The sequence below is a fragment of the Lutra lutra genome, chromosome 10 (assembly GCF_902655055.1).
Source record: "Lutra lutra chromosome 10, mLutLut1.2, whole genome shotgun sequence".
Classification (NCBI taxonomy): domain Eukaryota; kingdom Metazoa; phylum Chordata; class Mammalia; order Carnivora; family Mustelidae; genus Lutra; species Lutra lutra.
The window spans coordinates 86,446,513-86,469,556 of record NC_062287.1 but is presented as its reverse complement, the minus strand read 5'-3'; the positions used below and the strand labels follow the sequence as shown (position 1 = coordinate 86,469,556).

General features: G+C 43.3%; 1 protein-coding gene and 1 long non-coding RNA gene across 2 annotated transcripts; one reads left to right on the top strand and one right to left on the bottom strand.

The window, feature by feature from the left end:
- On the bottom strand, window positions 1–2,930 carry LOC125078515 (uncharacterized). Its single transcript, XR_007120913.1, has 3 exons — window positions 2,818–2,930; window positions 2,547–2,619; window positions 1–59 (listed from the first exon to the last, which is right to left on the bottom strand). It is a non-coding gene; the product is annotated as an uncharacterized LOC125078515 (long non-coding RNA).
- An 8,051-nt stretch (window positions 2,931–10,981) lies between these two features.
- LOC125078870 (cytochrome c oxidase subunit 7B, mitochondrial-like) lies at window positions 10,982–11,408 on the top strand. Its single transcript, XM_047692097.1, has one exon. It carries the CDS (start codon window positions 11,033–11,035, stop codon window positions 11,273–11,275), a length of 243 nt encoding a protein of 80 aa, XP_047548053.1. The 5' UTR covers window positions 10,982–11,032; the 3' UTR covers window positions 11,276–11,408.
- Window positions 11,409–23,044: the final 11,636 nt, after the last annotated feature.

Below are 23,044 nucleotides of genomic sequence, written 5' to 3'. Positions count from 1 at the left end.
CTCCTGGTGGCCAGATATCTCACTACAGGCAGATTTCCACAGCATCTATGTTTTTTAACCTGGGGTAGGAAAAATGTCATTAAGAGAAAAGAGGAGCAGAAGACCTAGCTTCTCCATGAGCCAAGCATACACAGACTCACAGAGATCTCCCTCCCCACTTTTCCCTACAACAAAGCACCCCCAAAGACTAGTTCTGGAGACAGTCATATCTGCATTAAATGTGAACCATGTCCCTCGGGGTCCGCAGGCTGGGTGTAAGGGGGATTGAGAAGGAGAAAGGTTCAAGGAGTTCCACCTGAGGCCAACCCAGGCCAGGCATATATATGAAAGTCCTGGGGGTCTTCACATCAGCAGTAATTACACCATGCCTCCCTGAATCAAGCCCCAGAAGGGGGAAGACCGTGTATTGACACAAGGATAACCTCACACATGGGCCAACCTCCTTCCCTCCTCTGGTGCCTTCCAACACCAACACCTGTACCTAGATCATTCCAAACAAACCTTCAGCTCTCGACTCAAACATCACCTTCTTAGGGAAGCCTTCTTTCCACACCCATTAAGTTACGTGCCCCAGTTTCAGTGTTCCCAGAGCATGCTTAATTTCTCCTTCCAGGATCACAGTTTTTTTTTTTTTTTAAAGATTTTTATTTATTTATTTGACAGACAGAGATCACAAGTAGGCAGAGAGGCAGGCAGAGAAAGAGAGAGGAGGAAGCAGGCTCCCTGTGGAGCAGAGAGCCCGATGCGGGGCTCGATCCCAGGACCCCAGGATCATGACCTGAGCTGCAGGCAGAGGCTTTAACCCACTGAGCCACCCAGGCGCCCCCAGGATCACAGTTTTAATTCAGTTTAATATGAGCTGTTTGGGGTCAATATGCTCCCAGTGAATGTCAGACTTTCATGGAGGGACTGAGCTCCCAGCACAGCGGGTCCTCCACGGCACCTGGCCCATCACAAGGGTCTCAATACATTGTCATTGTTGAATGAATGAATGACCCCATCCTGAAAAGAAGCACTGTCTTTTCTCATTATCATCCCCAATTTTCTTATTAGTAAGTCAAGTTGAAGAAATTCATTTCAATGTGGTCTGCATAGCTATGTTTCATTTATATTAAAAGGAAATTGCGGTGCCTGGGGGGCTCAGTGGGTTAAAGCCTCTGCCTTTAGCTCGGGTCATGATCTCAGGGTCCTGGGATGGAGCTCCACATCAGGCTCTCTGCTCGGCGGGGAGCCTGCTTCTCCCTCTCTCTCTCTGCCTGCCTCTCTGCCTACTTGTGATTTCTCTCTGTCAAATAAATAAATAAAATCTTTAAAAAAATAAAATAAATAAAAAGAAATCATTGATGCCTTAGGCTCAATTAATAATATTATCCATACATTAGACATAGCAACAAAATCATGCCTTGCCATATCATTGATCTCCACCTTTTTTCTAGAAACACTAGAGTCTAACATCCTTCTTGCTGCCCATGCGCCCATGGCTTTTCAGCTTTGTTTTTAAGAAAAAATACATGCGTTTACCCCACCACTTGAATCATGGCGCACTCACGTAGAGGTCAAAGGCAGCACTTAGCCTCATAAAATCCTATGCCCGGCCATAGACTTTCCTGGTCAGATGCAATGAGTAAGGTTTGTGCTCATTTGCCTTTCCCGTGTTGGGTAAGTCTATCAGAACCATGCTACTCAAAATAAGGTCCCAAGACCAGCCACATTGTCATCACCTGACAGCTTGTTAGAAATGCAGAATCTCAATTTTCACCCTGGACCAAAGAATTAGAATATGTGTTTCAACAAGCTACCCTAGGGACGCCTGGGTTGCTCAGTTGGTTAGACGACTGCTTTCGGCTCAGGTCATGATCCCAGGGTCTCAGGATCGAGTCCCGCATCAGGCTCCCAGCTCCACAGGGAGTCTGCTTTTCTTTTTTTTTTTTTTAAGATTTTATTTATTTATTTGTCAGAGAGAGCGAGGGAGAGAGAGTGAGCACAGGCAGACAGAATGGCAGGCAGAGGCAGAGGGAGAGGCAGGTTCCCTGACGAGCAAGGAGCCCGATGCGGGACTCGATCCCAGGACGCTGGGATCATGACCTGAGCCGAAGGCAGCTGCTTAACCAACTGAGCCACCCAGGCGTCCCAGGGAGTCTGCTTTTCCCTCTGACCTTCTCCTTGCTCATGCTCTCTCTCACTGCCTCTCTCTCAAATAAATAAATTAATTAAATTAAATCTTTAAAAAAGAAAAAAAAAACAAGCTACCCTAGTAGTACACACACATAAAAGTTTGGGGACTGCTCTTCTCGGCTGTGGGGTTACCAAGCTGCTCAGAGTTCCTGGATCCTCTGAATCACAGCAGGGACGCACTGATCCAGGTCTGGAAAGCCTTTCTCCTGCAACTCTTCAAGAAATTCAACCTTACATAATTTGAAAAGGCTAAGAAGGCTTAGCGATAATTTCCCAAGTTCTCATGACTGGCAAATGCATTCTGCTTGCAAATTTGCATTGGCCTTATTCCTCTGATGATTCTCAGTTTGCCTTATCTGCTCTGTGTTTACCTCGGTTCAGCAAAGAGACAGTGGGTGGGTGGGTCAGTATCACTGAGCTGTGGCCACGGTTAGAGGCTCATTCCTAGAAAAATCAATTAACTTTCAATTAAAATTTAACAGTCACAGCAAAACAAAACAAAACAAAACAAAAAACCTTTCAACCTTGATCTGTCTGGCTAACGCATTACATGAAGCTGTGGGAAACCAGGTAGAGGATGAGGATGGGTGAGCCCTGACATGGTCGACAGGTGGAGGGGAGGGAAGACAAGACATTACTCACTTCTTACATGGCAGGTCAGCTCGCAAGAGCTTCTTGTGTGATGACAGCGGCTGACTGGAATCAGCTACTTTTGAAGGTCTGATGCCTTCCTCAGCAAGAAACCATGGCAATTTTTTCTGGTTGGTGTTGATGGTTTCCTGTCCTAGAAAAAGCAATAAATGACTCAGCTTTCTTACAATTAACATTTCCAGGGGCGCCTGGCTGACCCCGTCGGTACAGCGTGTGACTCTTGATCTCAGGGTCGTAGTTTCGAGCCCCATGTTGGGTGTAGAGATTACTTAAGAAAATAAAATCTTTAAAATGAACAACAATAACAAAAAACAGTTCAGATGAGTTTAGGTTTCAAAAGCTGGGTTTCTGAAGATTTGACCACCCTTAAAGAAGAGGAACAAGACTTTGTAGACCAATCCTGGAATATAGACCTTAAGTAGAACAGGAAGGCCATCCTTGTATGTCCAGTCAATTTCACTGTGTCTCAGCCCAAACCACACTCTACAGTTGGCAGAGCTCTTTAACGTATGAAAGTCTAGGGGCGCCTGAGTGGCTCAGTTGGATGAGTGTCTGCCTTCTGCTCAGGTCATGATCCCAGGGTCCTGGGATGGGCCCTGCACAAGGACTGTTGGGCTCTCTGCTCAGCTGGAAGCTGGCTTCTCCCTCTCCCTCTGCCTGCCCCTCCCCTTGCCTGTGCGTGGGCTCACTCGTGCTCTCTCTCTCTCTCTGTCAAATAATAAGCAAAAGCTTTAAAAATAAGGTATAAAAATCGAGTTTGACCATCTTATTTGTTCAGATGATACTGAGACATTCAAGTAACTCATCCGAGATCATAGGAACATCGTGTTCCTAACAAAGCAAAAGCTAGTGTCGGGGGCTTCTGACGGGGACTCGAGCACTGGGGCTGTCTGCTACCCACCCCCTCCCGCAGTGAAGCGTGATACCTCTCCTTACCGTGCAAGAACAGCAACAAGACAGAAAACAAAAACACATTAAGGGCTGGGGATGATGTCCCCTTACAGCTTCATCAGGCATCTCACAAAACCACGTTATTCACCAGCACTCAGTAAATACTTGGGCAATGACTTGCCACAGATGACGATTTAATGAGTATTTACTGAGTATTGACCTACAATTAGCTAGACAGTCTATGGGCACACGAGTGCCTTCGTTTTGTGTTCTCTGTCATCACCATTACTGTGATTGTCCGAGTTGTAGACAGTTCACCCATCAGGGAAAGACAGAGGGTCATGATCTTCTCCCTCTTGGGAGAGAAGAAAAGAAAGGTGTAGAAATGGGTGAACAGTATTTCTTGGAACCTGTGGAAAGCAGGGTTCGCCTTAGACGTAACTTGAAAATTGGCAATTTCTGGAGTCTATCAACAACTTCTTGTTTCACCAAATATATTTTTAGAGGATATGCTATCCCCGGCAATGAGCAGTCTCGCTACTGGGTCTTCCCTTCTGTAGTCAATTTACTCTTTTTCCAAATGGCACGCTTGCCATTTGGACTGGCGGAGTTCCTGCTACACTTCCACTCCCCTCCCAAACCTCAGAGCAGACCCCAAGCAGCTGGATTCCTGCACGATGAGGCCACTTCACCCACCGCTGGGTTTGCAGATACCTGAGGTGCTGGTATCTATCTAGTCTTCAGCCCTCCCTGAGACCTACTAAGGAGAAATGTCTCCCACCCCTAAGGTGGCCCAGCTCGCAATGACCACTTCTACCAATTAGAGATGAAATGGGTGTGTGCCTTTCTAGTCACGAAGGTCACGCAAGAGGACAAGGGTGCCCAGCTCACTGGGGCCACTCACAAGTTACGAATACGGTTCCCAGGACCCCTAGGAGCCGAGGCAGGACCTCCTCCCATCACCTCCCTCAGCTCCTAACCAAGCATGTGTCTAGGCTGGGCCTTACTGGCCTGGTCAGTGTAGTGGGAGCTTGGTGGTGATGTGTATCTCCCTAAGGAACATTCTGGAATCCAGTAACAGCAGAGTTCCCTGCATGGCCTTGTTAGAAACAAGGCAGCTCTGGGGTCCAGCCTGTCTTCAGCAGAGCTAACTCAGACCTGCTGAACCAGGGCTTTGAAAACCACTAAAAGGCAGAGGGACCGAACCTCCAGGGGAACCTGCATTGGTCCCTCCTTAAAGTGTTGCGTTTCTTGCCTCCAGAGGTCTAGGAGCACAAACAACCTTGTATCAATCCTTAACACCCCCTTAATAATAAGGAAGGAAAAAAACCAGCCATGCCATTCACCAGGCTGGGAAAACAGACACAGAGAGAGATAGCCCAGAGTTCACAGTAAGCATGATTTCTCCCAAGGACACACTGCCGACTGCAAAGCACCATTGGGCCCCCTTCTTAGAGTGACTACTGTGTTCTTGGTCACAGAGAAAATTTCTCCTATAAAATCAGACTCCCAGTAACGTTGCTGTTTAAAATTATTCCAGTAAGAGTAAAATATCCCAGTCTTTCCTGGAGGAACTAAGATGGTCTGACACAAAGAAGCAAACTTGGGGTACAATCCAGGTGCAGAAGTTCCAATAAAGTTGTCCGGACAAAGCGTCCACACTTATCTTAACTTAGTGGTTTCCAAGGGAATAGGATCCCGTGTCCATTTCATGGTCCAGACCAGATAATGACACTTTGACACTCACCCTGTGTTGCCTTAAGCATTTGAAATACTGTTTCACTTGAATTTCACCCAGATTTCCATTCTTCCCCCAAACTCCACAATAACACTACTTTTCCCTATTTGGAGAGGCTCCAGAATAACTCTACTATTTGGTTTTTCTCATTATAATAGGCCAATAACCTGACTTTGTCCAACTACTCGTGGTCTTAGCCTGACGGGGCCGTGACAGTACCCAGAGCAGGGACTTAGGTACGACAGTAGACCCTTTTGAGGAGAGCCGCTGAACCGTCACTGTGGGCTGTGACAGAGATGAAGATAGCGTGTAATGAATGACACAGAGGTAGGCAGTTTTCATTATATTGAGCGCTGCGTGTTAATTTCTCCAACGATCTCCAGCTGCTTGCTGAGAAAATTGCATGAGAAAATGATCCCTTTGTTTTTAAAGTGCGCGGCTCAGTGGTTTTTAGTATGGTTACAGGATTATGCAATTATAACCTAAATCTAAAATACTTTCATCACCCCTGAAGAAACCGGGTACCGGTTAGCAATCAGTTTCCACTCCCGCTGGGGCCACCACAAATCCGCCTTCTGCCTCTGTGGATTTGACTGTATTGGACACCCCAGGATGTGGCATCTTTCACTTAACATACTGTTTTTCAAGGTTCATCCACCTCGTAGAACAGTCCTTCATTTTATTTTCTTTCTTTCTTTCCTTTCATTTGCTTTTTCTCACCAAGTAATATTCCATTGTATGGACGTACCACATTTTATTTATCCATTTATTTATTGACGGAAATTTGGGTTGTTTCTATCTTTTGGCTATCATGAATAATGCTGCTATGAGCCTTCATGTGTAAGTTTCATGTGGACGTTTATTTTCAGCTCTCTTGGGTATATACTTAGGTGTGGGATCACTAGCTCATACCAAAATGATAACTCTGTATTTAACTTCTTGAGGAACTGCCAAACTGTTTAAGAGATCTTACCATGGGAGTTGGATCTCCTATTTTGCAGGAATTCTTGCTATCACATTATATGAACCAGTAATTATCTGCTTGGTCCTTAATACAGTTCTAATTTGCACAGATTTATTCTAGTTTAGCCTTAAGTGTCAACATGTAAACTCGTTTTGACTAAAGAATGTATTTTATCAAAAAAAACCTGACTGAACAATTTTACATTCCCACCAGCAGTTTTGGGGGGTTCCAATTTCTTCAGAGCTTCATCAACACTTGTAATTATATTTTTCATTATAACCGTCCTTGTGGATAGAAAGTGATATTATAGGGGTTTTTTATATTTAAGAAATCTCTACACTCAACGTGGGGATTGAACTCACAACCCCCAGATCAAAAGTCCCACACTGTATCAAGATCAAAAGCTTCTGCACAGCAAAGGAAACAGTGAATAAAACCAAAAGACAACTGACAGAATGGGAGAAGATATTTGCAAATGACATATCAGATAAAGGGCTAGTGTCCAAAATCTATAAAGAACTTAGCAAACTCAACACCCAAAGAACAAATAATCCAATCAAGAAATGGGCAGAGGACATGAACAGACATTTCTGCAAAGAAGACATCCAGATGGCCAACAGACACATGAAAAAGTGCTCCATATCACTCGGCATCAGGGAAATACAAATCAAAACCACCATGAGATATCACCTCACACCAGTCAGAATGGCTAAAATTAACAAGTCAGGAAATGACAGATGCTGGCGAGGATGCGGAGAAAGGGGAACCCTCCTACACTCTTGGTGGGAATGCAAGCTGGTGCAACCACTCTGGAAAACAGCATGGAGGTTCCTCAAAATGTTGAAAATAGAACTACCCTATGACCCTGCAATTACACTGCTGGGTATTTACCCTAAAGATACAAACGTAGTGATCCGAAGGGGCACGTGCACCTGAATGTTTATAGCAGCAATGTCTACAATAGCCAAACTATGGAAAGAACCTAGATGTCCATCTACAGACGAATGGATAAAGAAGATGTGGTATATATACACAATGGAATACTATGCAGCCATCAAAAGAAATGAAATCTTGCCATTTGCGACGACGTGGATGGAACTAGAGGGTATCATGCTTAGCGAAATAAGTCAATCGGAGAAAGACAACTATCATATGATCTCCCTGATATGAGGGAGAGGAGATGCAACATGGGGGGTTGAGGGGGTAGGAGAAGAGTAAATGAAACAAGATGGGATTGGGAGGGAGACAAACCATAAGTGACTCTTAATCTCACAAAACAAACTGAGGGTTGATGGGGGGAGGGGGTTGGGAGAGGGGGGTGGGGTTATGGATATTGGGGAGGGTATGTGCTATGGTGAGTGCTGTGAAGTGTGTAAACCTGGCGATTCGCAGACCTGTACCCCTGGGGATAAAAATATATGTTTATAAAGCTGTAAAAAAAAAAAAAAGAAAAAGAAAAAAAGAAAGGATGAATACCCAAGTTTTGTAGCAACATGGACGGGACTGGAAGAGATTATGCTGAGTGAAATAAGTCAAGCAGAGAGAGTCAATTATCATATGGTTTCACTTATTTGTGGAGCATAACAAATAGCATGGAGGACAAGGGGAGATGTAGAGGAGAAGGGAGTTGAGGGAAATTGGAAGGGGAGGTGAACCATGAGAGACTATGGACTCTGAAAAACGATCTGAGAACTTTGAAGGGGTGGGGGGTGGGAGGTTGGGGGCACCAGGTGGTGGGTATTGTAGAGGGCACGGATTGCATGGAGCACTGGGTGTGGTGCAAAAATAATGAATACTGTTATGCTGAAAAAATAAAAATTAATTAAAAAAAAAAAAGTCCCACACTCTACCCCCTGGGCCAGGCAGGTACCCCATGATATTGCTTTTGATTTGCATTTTCCTAATGTCTAATGACGTTAAACATCTTTTCATGGGCTTACTGGCCACTTAAGTATATCCTTTGAAGAAATGTCTATTTACATATTTTACTCAGTTTTTAGTTGGGTTGTCTTTTTATTATTGAGTAATTGAGATGTAGGTAGATACATTCAAACATACGTACGTAATATATTTTGCAAATATTTTCTCCCATCGTATGGGTTGTCTCTTCACTTTCTGTATAGAATCCATTAAAACACAAAAGATTTTAGTTTTGGGCGCCTGGGTGGCTCAGTGGGTTAAAGCCACTGCCTTCAGCTCAGGTCATGATCTCAGGGTCCTGGGATGGAGCCCTGCATCGGGCTCTCTGCTCAGTAGGGAGCCTGCTTCCTCCTCTCTCTCTGCCTGCCTCTCTGCCTACTTGTGTTCTCTGTCAAATAAATAAATAAAATCTTTTTTAAAAAAAGTTTTTATAAAGTGCAATATATCTATATTTTCTTTTTTTAAGATTTTATTTATTTTTTTGAAAGAGCGAGACACAGCGAGAGAGGAAACACAGATAGAGGGAGTGGGCAAGGGAGACAGGCTCCGTCCCAGGGCACTAGGATCATGACCTGAACCTTAAGCAGACACTTAACAACTGAGCCACCCGGGCACCCCTGTATATTTTCTTTTGTTGCTCATAGGTTTGGTGACATATCTGAGAATCCGTTGCCAAGGTCATGAAGATTTACCTGTACACTTTCTTCTGAAAGGCTTATGGTTTTAACTCTAATATTTAAGTCATTGACCCATTTTGAATTAATTTTTTAAGTTAATTTTTGTATGTGGTGTGAAGCAAGGATCCACCTTCTTTTTTTTTTTTTTTTTTTTTGCATGTGACTATCCAGCAATATTTCCCAATGTGGGACTTGATGCAGAACCCAATCCCAGGACCCTAGGATCATGACCTGAGCCAAAGGCAGACACTTACTGACTGAGCCACTTAGGAATCCTCAAAAATTGAAAATTAATGAAAACATTTCCATACGGTCTTACAGACTCTCCTTTCCTTGAATACACTTAGATCCATGCAACATATCCTTCCAATAGAGTAGATTCTTTTTAAGATTTTATTTATTTATTTGACAGAGATCACAAGTAGGCAGAGAGGCAGGCAGAGAGAGAGGAAGGGAAGCAGGCTCCCTGCTGAGCAGAGAGCCTGATGCGGGACTCGATCCCAGGACTCCAGGATCATGACATGAGCCGAAGGCAGAGGCTTTAACCCACTGAGCCACCCAGGGGCCTCTCAGCAGAGTAGATTTTGAATGTATCTTGCATGCTCACCTCATAGCTAATTACAGATATGAAATAAAAAGACATTTCATTTCTATGAAGTTCATTTTCTGCTGTAATTATTAATAACATAAAGCAGGATCTAAAAATAGGCCACTTGAATCAAAAGAATACCAGCTCTATAAGAAAGCACACAATTAAAAATGATAAGGCTGCATAGTTAATCGTCCCATAGATGTCAGGAACTGGTGAAGCATGGAAAAAATTCTAGTACCTTGAAAACAAATCCCTACACCTAGTCCTCACTTTCTCTCTATAGTCATTTTACTTGGCAAAATCCTACCCAGCCCACGATTGTCAGTTCAGCTATCATATTCTATAAGATGCTTTCCTTCATTGACCTGCCTGCCGTTAGTCACGTCCACGTTTGTGCTTTCATGGCTCTCTACTGACCCTGACATTATCTCAGTTAATCCTGCTGTGTGTGTCAGTTGGGTTGAATTTGCCTTGCCTCCTAAACCTGTCAGCAAAATGTGGGACGTTTCCACGTGGCCCCTGCTCCTTTGAACACACATGAATACACACACACACTCACAAGTGCACAAACACTTACACACACATAGAACAAGATAGGGAACTTCTCGATCAATTTCACTATTTCTATCCCTCATTCTTTCCATTATGTCTTTCCCTTAATTTATCTATATCTGGCTTCCCCTAAGTGTAACTCTTCTTTGATAACTTGAGCAGAATGTCGTGTATGTCTGTTTGTATTCCTGGTTTAATAGAGAAAATACTTAAGGTTGTACATTTGCTTCTTGGTAAAGTTTTGGTAAAAAAAAACAAAAACAAAAACATTTTATTGTAAGCCATTCTGGTTGGGATTACTGTCAGACCATTCTGTAATACCAGTTTTAATTTCTTCTTTGACTGAAGAAGTTTTTAGAGGATATTTTTATTTATTTGCTTTTTGAGGTCAAAATGGTGGGGCTTTTGAGATTATTATTCACTTGTGATTTTACTGTATTTGGGTCAGAGAATGTGGTCTGTACTTCTATACCTAGAACTCATGTTTTGTCTGTAGCCTATTTCCAGAGCCATTTAGAAATAGGGGACAAACTAAAAAAAGTTTGCAAATTTGACCCAGCAGTCCCATACCTAAAATTTATGCTATGAATATAAATGAAATAATTCACAAAAATGAATGTACGTGGGTATTTGTCACAATGCTGTTTATTAGGATAAAAAATTGGAAATTTTCTAAATATTTCCCAATAGAAGCCTGATTACCTAAAATATGATGTATTTCTATTAAGGAACATAAATGCAATCATTAATAATGATAATGTAGATGAATACTTGCTAAGAAGGAAAAGAGTTTACAATTTGATTAAAAAAAAAAGCACAAGTTAGTAGCAAAGCGGCAGCTGTAGTTGCTCGGTTCTGTTTTCAGCTTCAGGATGTTTCCTATGGCCAGAACCGCTCTAAGTCGTCTCCGAGTTCAAAGCATCCCACAAACAATGGCAAGGCAGAGCCACCAGAAAAGGACACCTGATTTCCATGACAAATATGGTAATGCCATATTAGCTAGTGGAGCCACTTTCTGTATTGCTGTGTGGGCATATACAGCAACACAAATTGGAATAGAATGGAAACGGTCCCCTGTTGGCAGAGTCACCCCAAAGGAATGGAGAGATCAGTAATCATCCCAGTTGGTGTAATACTGAATTGTTCCAAAACCAACTCATAACTGATGCCAAGCAAAAACACTCTGCACCCATTAAAATATGGCATGATTGAAGAAATAAAGTACATTTGAAACCTTAAAAAAAAAAAGCACAAGTTATACAACAGTATAAGTATAATCTTTTTAAATTGTATTAGTATTTTATTTTTATTATCTCATTTTAGCTTTTTATTTTTTCACCTTCATTGAGGTACAACTGACAAATAAAATTGTAATATATTTAAAGTGTACAACATGGTGATTTGATATACATATACATTGTAAAAGGATTCTCGTAATCGAGTTCATGAACATATCTGTTCCCTCACATATTTATCTTTTTGGGGGTGCTGAGAACATTTAAGTTCGGCTCTCAGTAAATTCTAAATATACAGCACAATATTATCAACTACAGTTATCATGAGTGAGGTTTTTTCCCTTTTCTTTCTTTTTTTTTTTTTTGAGAGAGAGAGAGAGTGTGTGTGTACTGTGCACACACAAGGGGGAGAGGGGCTGAGGGAGAGGGAATCTTAAGCAGGCTCCACACCCAGTGCAGAGCCCAACATCGCTCTCAGGGTTCGATCTTTCTACCCTAAGACCACGACCTGAGCCGAAATCAAGAATCAGGCCCTTAACGGACTGAGTCACCCAGGTGCCCCTAGTTATCATATTATACATCAGATTCTCAGACACATTCATTTTGTAATTGAAAGGTTGTACGCTTTGGGGGCGCCAGGGTGCCTCAGTGGGTTAAGCCTCTGTCTTTGGCTCCTGTCATGGTCTCAGGGTCCTGGGATCGAGTCCCACATCGGGCTCTCTGCTTGCTCCTCCCTGCCTCTCTGCCTACTTGTGATCTCTCTCTGTGTCAAATAAATAAATAAAATCTTTAAAAATCAATCTATCAATCTCTTACATCCATTCCAGACTTCTCATTAGCCAGGGGGTCTGTCCGTGTTTTTGCTGCACTGGAGCCGCGAATCCATTCCGGATTTTGCATCAAGCCATCAGGCTGGGTTGCCTTTCTGAGCTGCAGTGGCAACCCCTAATTTCCACACATCCCTGTAATTTTATCGTTCTCCCTGCTTTCAGCCGGAAAGCATAAGCATATACTCCTGAATTCTTCTGGGCCCTGCTTAGGCCAGGCCTCCTTTTGAGCAATCGGCAGAAGCCTTTGGGCCTGAGGTCTTTCTTTTGGGGGCACACTTGTTTGGGTCAGTCCGGGTCTGGCGGGCTCCAACCAGGTCCTCCTGCCTCTTCATCTCCTGGGCTCCCAGAAGCCCAGGCTGCCTCACCACAGCTGGGAGTGTTGACGCCAGAGTTCGTTCTGTCCTCTCCCAGGCCCGCCCTACGGCTGGACAGCACCCTCCTCCCCATCCCCCCCCCCCCCCCCGCCCGCCCCAATCACCTAAGAAGGTTTCTTGCCCCTGGACGGCCCAGTTGGACAAGGCCATTTCCAAAAACACTTAGCAAGACAAAGTGGAGTGTGACACTCACCTGGTTATCTTTCAGGGGCCCAGGACACACACCACCACTACCATGAAGTATAAATAGGAAAGGTTGGGGGGAGGGGCTGCAAGGGGACGGGGTGGGGGGAGATGAAGGGGGAGAGACCATCACGCTCCCCATCCCTGCTGCCAGCTCAGGGCTCTCATAATCCCTGCTGAGCTGTGCACTAGGCTGGGCAGAAGACTGGACACGTCCCAGAAAGTGCTCGATAGAAAGGGCCCCTAAACTATGGTGTTTTACATATGGGGGGCGGGGCACAGCTAGGCCACCATTCAGAGGAAGCCTCTAGAACTCAGTATCTGGTGACCTCGTCCTGCCTCTCAGCGCACTCACATCTGCTGATGCAGCTAGACGCTAAACCGTGACGGTGAGGGAGAAAATGAGCCTCCAGAGCCCTGCGGTCTCTCCCCTGCCCAACAGTTAGGGGCTGCGTCTCTCTCACCTTCTAAAGAATAAGGGCATCAAAGCTGGAGCAGCAGGCACTCTGTGCTTGATCCTTTATAGGCCTGAGCCCGACCTTCGCCCAGGATAAGATGTGAATTGAGTGAGGGATTTACCAAAATAGTGGATGGGAACCTAGAAGCCCATGAAACGGCACTGGGATTGTCTGTAAGTCGGGCATTGTGCGCTAAAAACTACACCATAGACCCAAGTGACACTGGGGTCCTAAAGAAAACATGTAAGTGGATTTATTTCTCAAACGTTATCTAGTCCTGAGAGAAGAGAAAACTCTTCTTTCTTTTTCCTTTCCTTTTCTTTTCTTTTTTTTTGAGAAAGCTTTTCTTAAAAAAATGCCATGGGTGAACTCTTCTTTCAGAAACTTGTGCTTTCTTTTTTTTTTTTTAGTAAACTTTTATTTATTTATTTATTTTAATGGAGGGTGGAGGGGCAGAGAGGGATGGAGAGGGACAAGCAGACTCTCACTGAGTTCTGAGCTGTATGCCAGGCTCACACCAGGACCCCAAGATCAGCCTGAGCTGAGACCAAGAGTCAGACAGACTCAACTGACTGAGCCACCCAGGTGCCCCCCCTTGTGCTTTCTGATCTACCATAGGCATATTAATAGCAAGCGAATACTATTTTAGTGAGATCCTTCTGTTCCATGTAAAGAGTAGCATCCAAAACAGCAGCCTGGGAAAGAGGGGCTAGAGAGGATAGCAGGAGTTCTGGACCCCACTACCTGGGAGAAGCATGTCCTCCACCTGAGCAGTGGGAAAAAATAACCTTCAGTGGAAAAAAAAATAACCTTTAAAAAGACATAAAAACATGTATTTCCTCATACATTCTTTCCTTTAGCCTTAGTGAGTAAGGGACAGGAGGGGCTAGGTAGGGAAAGATAGGTGGGGACTTTGTGATCAGGTTTCCAGAAATCCCAAAGAGGTGGAGGTGTGGAAAACCAGAGATAAGGGAACAAACCCGACTACCCTACCCTGGGTGGGTGGCGTGGTGTCTTTTTTGTGATAATCCCCTGCGACCAATAAAGAATAACCAGACCCTAAAAAGAAAGTAAGCCATTGAAGGTGTTACCACTAGTCCTTGCTCAGTGGTGATATCAATAGAGATGTTAAAAGGATTGAAGTGCCCTGGTTAGTTTCTATAAAAGACCAACCCTGAAGCCCATTGGTGGCAGCCTCGTCTAGACTTCTCTTTTTTTTTTTTTTTTTAAGATTTTATTTATTTATTTGACAGAGAGAAATCACAAGTAGGCAGAGAGGCAGGCAGAGAGAGAGGAGGAAGCAGGCTCCCTGCTGAGCAGAAAGCCCGATGTGGGGCTCGAACCCAGGACCTGGGATCATGACCTGAGCCGAAGGCAGCGGCTTAACCCACTGAGCCACCCAGGCGCCCCTAGACTTCTCTTAATCTTGAGAATTTATGCTGTGACTTCTATCGCTTTACTCACTCTCATTGGTCCCAGAGATTTCCTTCTTTGATTTGGTGAGATAAGAATCTAGCTCTCCCGCAGCATTAGGTTCCAGTATAGCTTAAATAGCTCTGTGGAATCCTGTTTTTATTTAGCATTTTGGTGTTTGGTTCATCATGGATTTTGGCATTAATTTTGGTTTAAAAAAATACTGCATTCAAATATTACTTATCTTGATGATTGAGGGTTTTTTGGGTACCCCTGTAAGTGTGCCTCAGGTGAGTACCTCTCTCGTCTCCCTTAATCTCAGCCACAGCAGTAGGGTAACATACTTGTGGTCTTCTCACTAGGTCATAACTGAAGCAAGGCCAAAAGGAAAATACAATAGGACAACAGAAGGGAATGTAGTGTACTTTAAACTCCCCCCAGTTTTTGAACTTGAAAGAAGTTCAATAGCTTATCTGAAGGAGAAATAAAGACAAACATGAATTAGCATCAAGCCCCTTTATAAGCATTTACTTGTAGACAACGGATATGGTTCCCTGGCAAACTGAAATGATCATTCTGTCTTCATCCACTCCAACCGGCATTTAAACTCTCTACTTGCTGAATGCTGCGCTGGGCCCTAGAGTTACAAGGATAAAAAAGACTGAGTGCGTAACAGTCTGGTGAGAGACAAATAGGGATCATCTGACCTGAATCCAATTCGATAAATTCTCTAAATGTGTGCATACATCGTTTGGAATTACAGAGATGTGAGCAGAGATTGTTTTGTTCCAGTTTTTACAGTTTTTCCTAGGTGAGTGTTCTTGTTCCTATTGATGGGATTTGAACTTACAGAGGTGAGTGAGTGAGGAGGGGCCAATGCCATTGAAAAAAGATTTTTACTACATTTCCTTAGAGAAGGGGGTCCTCTCCACCATGCAGGGCCACAGTGGAAGCTTCAGGCTTTCTTAGGAGGCGGAAGAAGGAGTGAGGGGAAAGTTTAGGCAAGGCGATGTGGGAAATAAAGGCAGAAGACAGAATTATCACATTTTCTTATTACCTACAGCCCATTGACAAGTCCTTGAAACAGGCAGAGAGAGTGACATTCCTCTAGGGATTCAACTGCCTGTATGTTGGCAGTTTTTGCTAAGGGCAAAAGACAATCCTGGCCTGACCACCCCCGCACCCCCCATCCTATAAGTCTACTTTAACATATAAAAATTCCTTTAGAAATTTCCTTTATCTCTAAACCCTCCAAGATACGTGTTGGCAATCACCCCCCAAACACCTGGCCCCCCGATATACCTCTGAAGGGACTCATGACTCAGGTTTCATTAGTTGGTAATAAATGACCTTTTCCCAACAACAGCTAGCCCCCTCAAGGTCCTGGAAATCTTGCTTCCAAAATTCCTTAGAGACTTACGCTATCTCTAACCCCTTCCCAACTTGGAAGTGTGAATGGGCCACTCCTCATGACCCCAGTGCATTTTTCTGCCCACAGGTCCTGTCCCCGTGCTTTAATAAAACCATCTCTTTGTACCAAACACATCTCAAGAATTATTTTCTTGGCCATCGGTTTCAAACCCTAATGTTCTTTCCTAAATCCCAGGGACTTTATTGGGGTTTCCAGTGGGAAGGTAGGGGAGGGCAGAGAAGAGAGCTTAGGACTGCCTACTTTGAACAATACATGGTGGGCTTTGTTTGGGCTCTAAGGGTCTCCGTCTCTAGCTGCCTGGTACCTGGCCCTCGGGTGACTTACAGCGGAGGAGATACTGGCTTGGTGTGTGAGGGATAGGTAAAGGGAGTGGTTGGCTTGCAAGTGAGAGGCCATCTCCCAACCAAGTTGTTTGCTATCTTTAGGAATTCGGAGCCCTAGTGTTGAGGGAACAGAAGGCACCCTGAGGACAAAGCACTCCCCCCACCCCCAGGTGTGCCAGTCTTCCAGGAATCTCCCAACCTTCTTAATGGTAATGCCTTGCTAGAGGGGAAAAACAAACTTCACTTGCCAATGCCAAGGCCTCCAGTATCCTGTAGGTCCTCTTTAGCACATGAAAGTTCTTTCAAAACCTCCTTTTTTCTCTGCCTCCCCCAACCCTGTAGTATATAAGCAGCCACCCCTCCAACCGTAGTGGCCGGTGGATCCTGACCTGTCTTTTATACCTGTCATTAAACTACCATTTTGTACCAACAATGTCTTAAGAATCCTTTGACAGGCTCCAAACCTCACACCACTGAACCTCACCTATATAGCAAACCCCATCGTATGGCGACCAATCATGGGGCTTTGAGTCTTTACATCCGGACTCTTGAGCTTTGGAGCCAAATGGGTGAGTACTTCCGTCTAGCCCATGTTTACTCGATGGTGGAGGAGAAAGTCTGCCTTTTGGCTAGAAGTTAGTACCCTGACCAGAATGGTAATCAGACCCAGAAACTTGATGCCCTCTCTTTACTGCTGTTCTTACCCAAAGTCGTCTGTCTTGGGCTCGGGATGGCCATCCAAGTGGCTGCCATAGCTGTCTATCTTAAGACTCCCAGGTGAGGTTTCCTCTTGATTGATCTAATGTGATCCCCTTCACATCCTGGTCTAGCCACTTCCAGCCTCTGGACTTCCACTGGGAGCCAATGGAAACAAGTACCTGAAGGAATTAAAACCCAACTGGGAACCTCTTCCTAGGGAAGTTGGCTGTTAAGGACCATGTGTGTTGGAATGCTGCTTAGCCCATGATGGATTTCCATCTTTACTGTTTCCTGTCAATGACTTCTACAAACAACTCGAGTTACAAAATAGGGTAAGTTCCCCTTGTAAAACTTTTCTAATGTTTTCCATGGCTTAAAATGGTGGGGTCTTCAAGCCAAAGTATTTTGGTCCATTCGCTGGAACCCATCGTAGTCTAGAGTGCAGTAGGGAAGTGAGAGGAGGGCAGGCCTCCCTCCTACAGGGGCCTTTAACAGCAGCATTGATCATCACAATTTAAGGGATACCTTGGATCGCTTTGACATCAGGAACCTCTGACTTCCCCTGCGCATGGGACACCACTCGGGAGTCAGGGAATTTTCTTCAGTAATGGACCCTTTCTAGCATGGGATGGGGGCTTTTTCAGTCCCCAGGGATTCTCATCCTTGGGATGCCTTTTAAGCTATTGGAAACAATTCGGATTGCAAAATTTAGGCAAGTGCTGATTTGTTAGTAAACTCTAGTGACATGAGATGATAATTTTCTAAATAGGCCTCTGACCAAACCCAGGTTGCTGGAGGAAGGCCATTCCTAGCAAAGGGGACTCTGACTCACTCTCTCATTTTTCCTCTGAATAGATGTGGGGGCTTCTCCCTCACTCATTTCCCGGGTTAATGGCTGTAATTAGAGCCAATTGTGGTTTGCATACCTTGGGACGTGACTCTAAGGAATATTCCCAAACAGCTGCTGAAACTCCCTTTGTTTTGGGGGAAATTCCGTCTTCTCTCACCTGACGTGGACTGCCTATCTTCTCTGCCTTGTTGGTGGGAAAACATGGCGTCTGCTTCTCCGTTGGAGCTGATGGGAAACTGAACCAGGAACTCTTTTCTGCCCGCTGGCAACATTTTTTCTCTTCTGTCTCCCCATTCCCCCTCTCCCATTTCTGTACCATCTTGGGTGCGGCCTCTGTGACTGGCTTCTGTACCATCCTCGGTGTCTCAGGCACCCTGCCCCCTCCTCCCTTCCCTGTCAAGGAGCAAGAAGCTCAACCCCTGGACCTAACACCGCCCACTCCAGATCTCCCCACCAGGGTCTCAGGGTAAAAATTGACAATGGGGAGGGGGAGGATCCAGGTGGAACATAATTTGGTATTCAAACCAAGTTGTGCGTTGGTTTAATTAAGATAGACGAGTCTTTAAAGTTAGCTGCACTGAACGTGAAACTTCTTACTCTGTCGAGGTATACTGAAGGTCAAACTCGTTTTATCTCTGTTGCAATTTGTTAGCGTGACTGACTGAAATGTTCTATTGTCTCAAAGTTTTCATGGGTAATTGTTAAAATAGCTTTCAAAGTCTTTAGTAACCTGAACCTTGAAAGTTTTCCTTAGATGGTAAATGGAATTAAATTCGTTGGAAATCTAGGCCTTTTCCAAATAGGATACAATACTAAATCATTGATTACTGAACGTAGGTTTGTGCTTTTTTGATCTCGTATTGCAAAGAACTAAGGATGTTAAAATCTTTTGGCAAACACGCTTTGTGCTTAACTGATTTCCCAAATTTGCCGCCCGAAGAATTCTGGTGTAACAGTTCACAACTGGTTACGAAGTCTTCACTGGAGACTAAGGTTTCAAAAAGAAAAAAAAAAAAATTCTAAATGTAATTAAGACTGATAGATATAAGGGGAGCAAGTCTGTATGCAGAAGAGTAGGAGATAATGTAAGAAAGATACAAGGAATGGGAATGCATTTTTGAATGTAAAAGGTAATTTTGTCCTAAGGTAAGAGGTTGTTTGGAAAAACAGCATGGGACAAACAATGCAAAGGAAAGTTGTAATGGAGGATTTGTGAAGGGAAATCTTTGGAAAGGAATTTTTAGGTGCGGTCAAGACTGGCTAAGATGGAAACAAATGGATTTTAAAGGTTCGCTGGTATAAGATTGAAATTCTCTGTTCTAAAGACAAAGTTTTCTTGAATTGTTAATATGCTCTGGATAAGAAAATGGTAAACAAAGGTTTTTTCCCTCTTTTTTGTCTGTCCAGAAAACCAGTTTCTATGTTCTGCCTTTTATCCTGTCTTCCATTATTTGGTTAAAACTTACAGTATTAAAGGAGGTAGGTTTTGCTAACAACTACAGAACCCTTACATATTAGCCTTTCAAATCTCTTATTGTCACCTTGGTTAAATACAATTTTTTTTGTAATCTGCAATACTATGCAAGCATGTGCTTTAACTTTCTAAGGTTTTGACAAACTTCCCAAGATTGAAGTTGTAAATGAATTCTCTTTAACTCTTTTTTTTTTTTTTTAAGATTTTATTTATTTGACAGATCACACGTAGGCAGAGAGGCGGGAGCAGGCTCCCCCCTGAGCAGAGAGCCCAATGTGGGGCTCCATCCCAGGACCCTGAGATCATGACATAAGCCAGGGGCAGAGGCTTAACCCACTAAGCCACCCAGGTGCCTCTCTCTTTAACTCTTCAGGCTTTTTTCTTTGGTATGCTAAGTTACTCCAGAAGTACTGTTAAACAAATAAGCCTTAGGTTATATTTGGGTAAATGCTGTAACTATTCTAAAGATAATGTGCAATTCCTAAAGTTGTAGTGTGTTAATACAAGGTCATCATTACTGGATATTTTGGCTGTTGAAGTGTTATGTGTCACAGAAATAATCTTTCCTTGTCTTCTTCTTTATAAACTCTCATCAGATCTTGAACCATGTCCATGCTGAGTTTCTGTCATTTATAATTGTCCTAATTCTTGGAAAATGAGATTCATCTTAAATGAAGTTCATAAAAAGGACTCTTAGGACAAATACAGGTGTTCAATATCTTCAAAATCCCAAAACTGAAATGGGTAAGAATTTCCAGAACTAATTAAAGCTGCTTTCCAATGGAACAAGAACTAGTTACATAGGACTAAATGAACTAAAAAGACGAATTACAGTTTTGTGATCCTTGTTTGAAAAACATTGCTGGTTTGCTAATGTTTACTCTTCCAGATTGAGAAAAACTTAAGATGTCTATGACTTACAGAAACACAATAAAATAATCATTTGTAAGCAAATTAAAGCATTTAACTTTTCTCTCTACCTGAACCCTCAAATTCAGAAGGTCTCAGTAAGTATTCTTTCTTCCATGATGATCCTAGCCATTTGCTGCATAGGTTCAATGAGAATCTGTTCTTGTAACAAGACACCGTTGGAAACATTGGTTATTTTACCAAGGCTTTGACTGGAACGTCATATTTTTGAGAGATATGTATAGACTCCGATATGACCGAAAAACTTCAAGGAATTGAGGTTGGTTTTATGAAACCTGGAGCCTGAAAGCCACTTGGAACTGTTGGCTTGATACCTTGCTTATAGTTCCCAGCAACCTCACCAGCTGAGTAAAGAATGTCACTTGCTGGCAGGAGCAGGGACCTCAGGAAGACGAATTCACCCAAATCTACAGATGCTGCAGGCGGGTCTGATGGCAAGTACTTGGCTCAGCTTCTGGCTTGGAGAGGCTACTAAAAGTTCAACCTAGAGATTCCTTATAAAAGGTTTTTCAGCAAAGCAGATTCTAAAAGATCAACATGATCTATCATTATTCTTGCTGAGCTTATGGAAATAGGCCAAGTTTGTTAAAACTGGACTTGTTTTTCAAATAAATTGGTCCCGATTTGGCTATCTCTGGAAATGAGGGTTATTTTAGAGAAAAATTGTTCGAATAACCTACCTTTGCAGATGTTAAATCCTATTTTTGATTGTCCTTAGTTGTTAGCTTATGCTGGACAAGTTGAGGTAAATGTTACAGAATGCTTTTCTATTTCTTTTTTTTTTTTTTAAAGATTTTATTTATTTATTTGACAGAGAGAAATCACAAGTAAGCAGAGAGGCAGGCAGAGAGAGAGGAGGAAGCAGGCTCCCTGCTGAGCAGAAAGCCCGATGTGGGGCTCGAACCCAGGACCTGGGATCATGACCTGAGCCCAAGGCAGCGGCTTAACCCACTGAGCCACCCAGGCGCCCCCAGAAAGCTTTTCTATTTCTATACAATAGCTCATGTGTAGAGCATCTTGCTTGTTAACTCTGTGGGGCTAATAACAGGACCCCCCATAGGCATGATTATCCAAACAACTGGAAAATGGGATTGATTGTCCAACAATTGTATAACTTGCTATCCCCTTGACCAGTTCTACATGGCTGGGATAATGAAATCATTCTCTAAAAGCTAGAAGCATACCCCACTCTATAGGGTTAACTATGGACTTGTGGAGAAAATGGGTGACCCCACATCTTCATGACTGGATTGGATGATGCACTTGCGAACCCCCTTACCTCCTGATGAGTTTTTCCCACTTGCCAGTGATGCTTTGTAATTAGGATATTTGTTAAGGCTGGAGGCTGGACCTCAAACAAAAAGGGCTTCTTAATGGTTTCATCCCTTAGTAATATTTATTCTAGAAGTCCCCCCTCTATTGAGGTATGACTGCAAACAAAGCTTTAGCTAAGCATATAACAGTGCTCCTGGTAAAAGGAGCCTCAAATTATGGGACAGTCCTGACTCTAATGACTTCACATCAGGTTCAGAATGTTCAAGAGACCAAAGGCCACCAGTAGATGACAGGAAGCAAACTTACAGAATACCAGGTTATCCTTATAGATATACCTGAAATAATACTTGAAACCTGTCAGACTTTAAACCCAGCTACCCTTACCTCTGGACCTAACCGTCATAGCTTCTATAGAGCATAACTGTTCAGAGGTTACGGATCTTGTTTATGCTAGTCGACCAGATTAAAGATGCCCCTATTGAAAATACAGATGACAGTTGGTTTACTGATGGCAAGCCTAGTTTTAAGTTTCATGGAAAAAGGAATAAGAAAAGCTGGGTATGCTGTAGTGTTTACTTGGTGCTTTGCAATTCACCAAAGCCTTAAAAATTAATCTTTATACTGACTCCAAATATGCCTTTCCAGTCTTAACATGTCCATGAAGCAATTTAAAGAAAAGGAGATGATTACCAAGCTGTAACTCCCCAGTCAGATATGGGCCTAAAATTATTATACATGTAAAGAATGGCTCTCCAAAATGGCCATTGAAATCTTGACTACACTGAAAGGCCCAGTATCACATGACTGGCTCTTGGCTGAGACCCAGTGGCTAAGTGACTAACTTGTGGCCATGGCTTTCCCCCAGGCTGGCTTTCCCCCCTCACTGTACTCTGAGTTCTGCCGGAATGCACAGACACATTATTAAAACCATTACCAACCCAGCCCCTTCCAAATTTAAATGATGAACACATTCTATGTCTCATTGGTATGACCAACTAATATCCATTTTCATTCCCTCTTGGGGACTGGAGGGTATTTCATGGAAGCTCTTAAGTACACTTAGGTCAATGTCCTAAGTGACACCAGAAAGAGCATTTCTCTATTAAATAATTAAACGCAAGAGTGTGAAGCAGTTGTATGAAATAGAATGAACATTAGATGTTTTAATCTAATGCCTGTAACACAAGGTGGAAGTTGCGCTATCACAGAAACAAAATACTACGTATATGTTCCAGATCATCACAAAATACTTCTGGGCTTCTGACATTACTCGAATTGGCACTTTATTTTTTATTTATTTATTTATTTTTAAAAGATTTTATTTATTTATTTGAGAGAGAATGAGTGTGAGAGAGAGCATGAGAGAGGAGAAGGTCAGAGGGAGAAGCAGACTCCCCAAGGAGCTGGG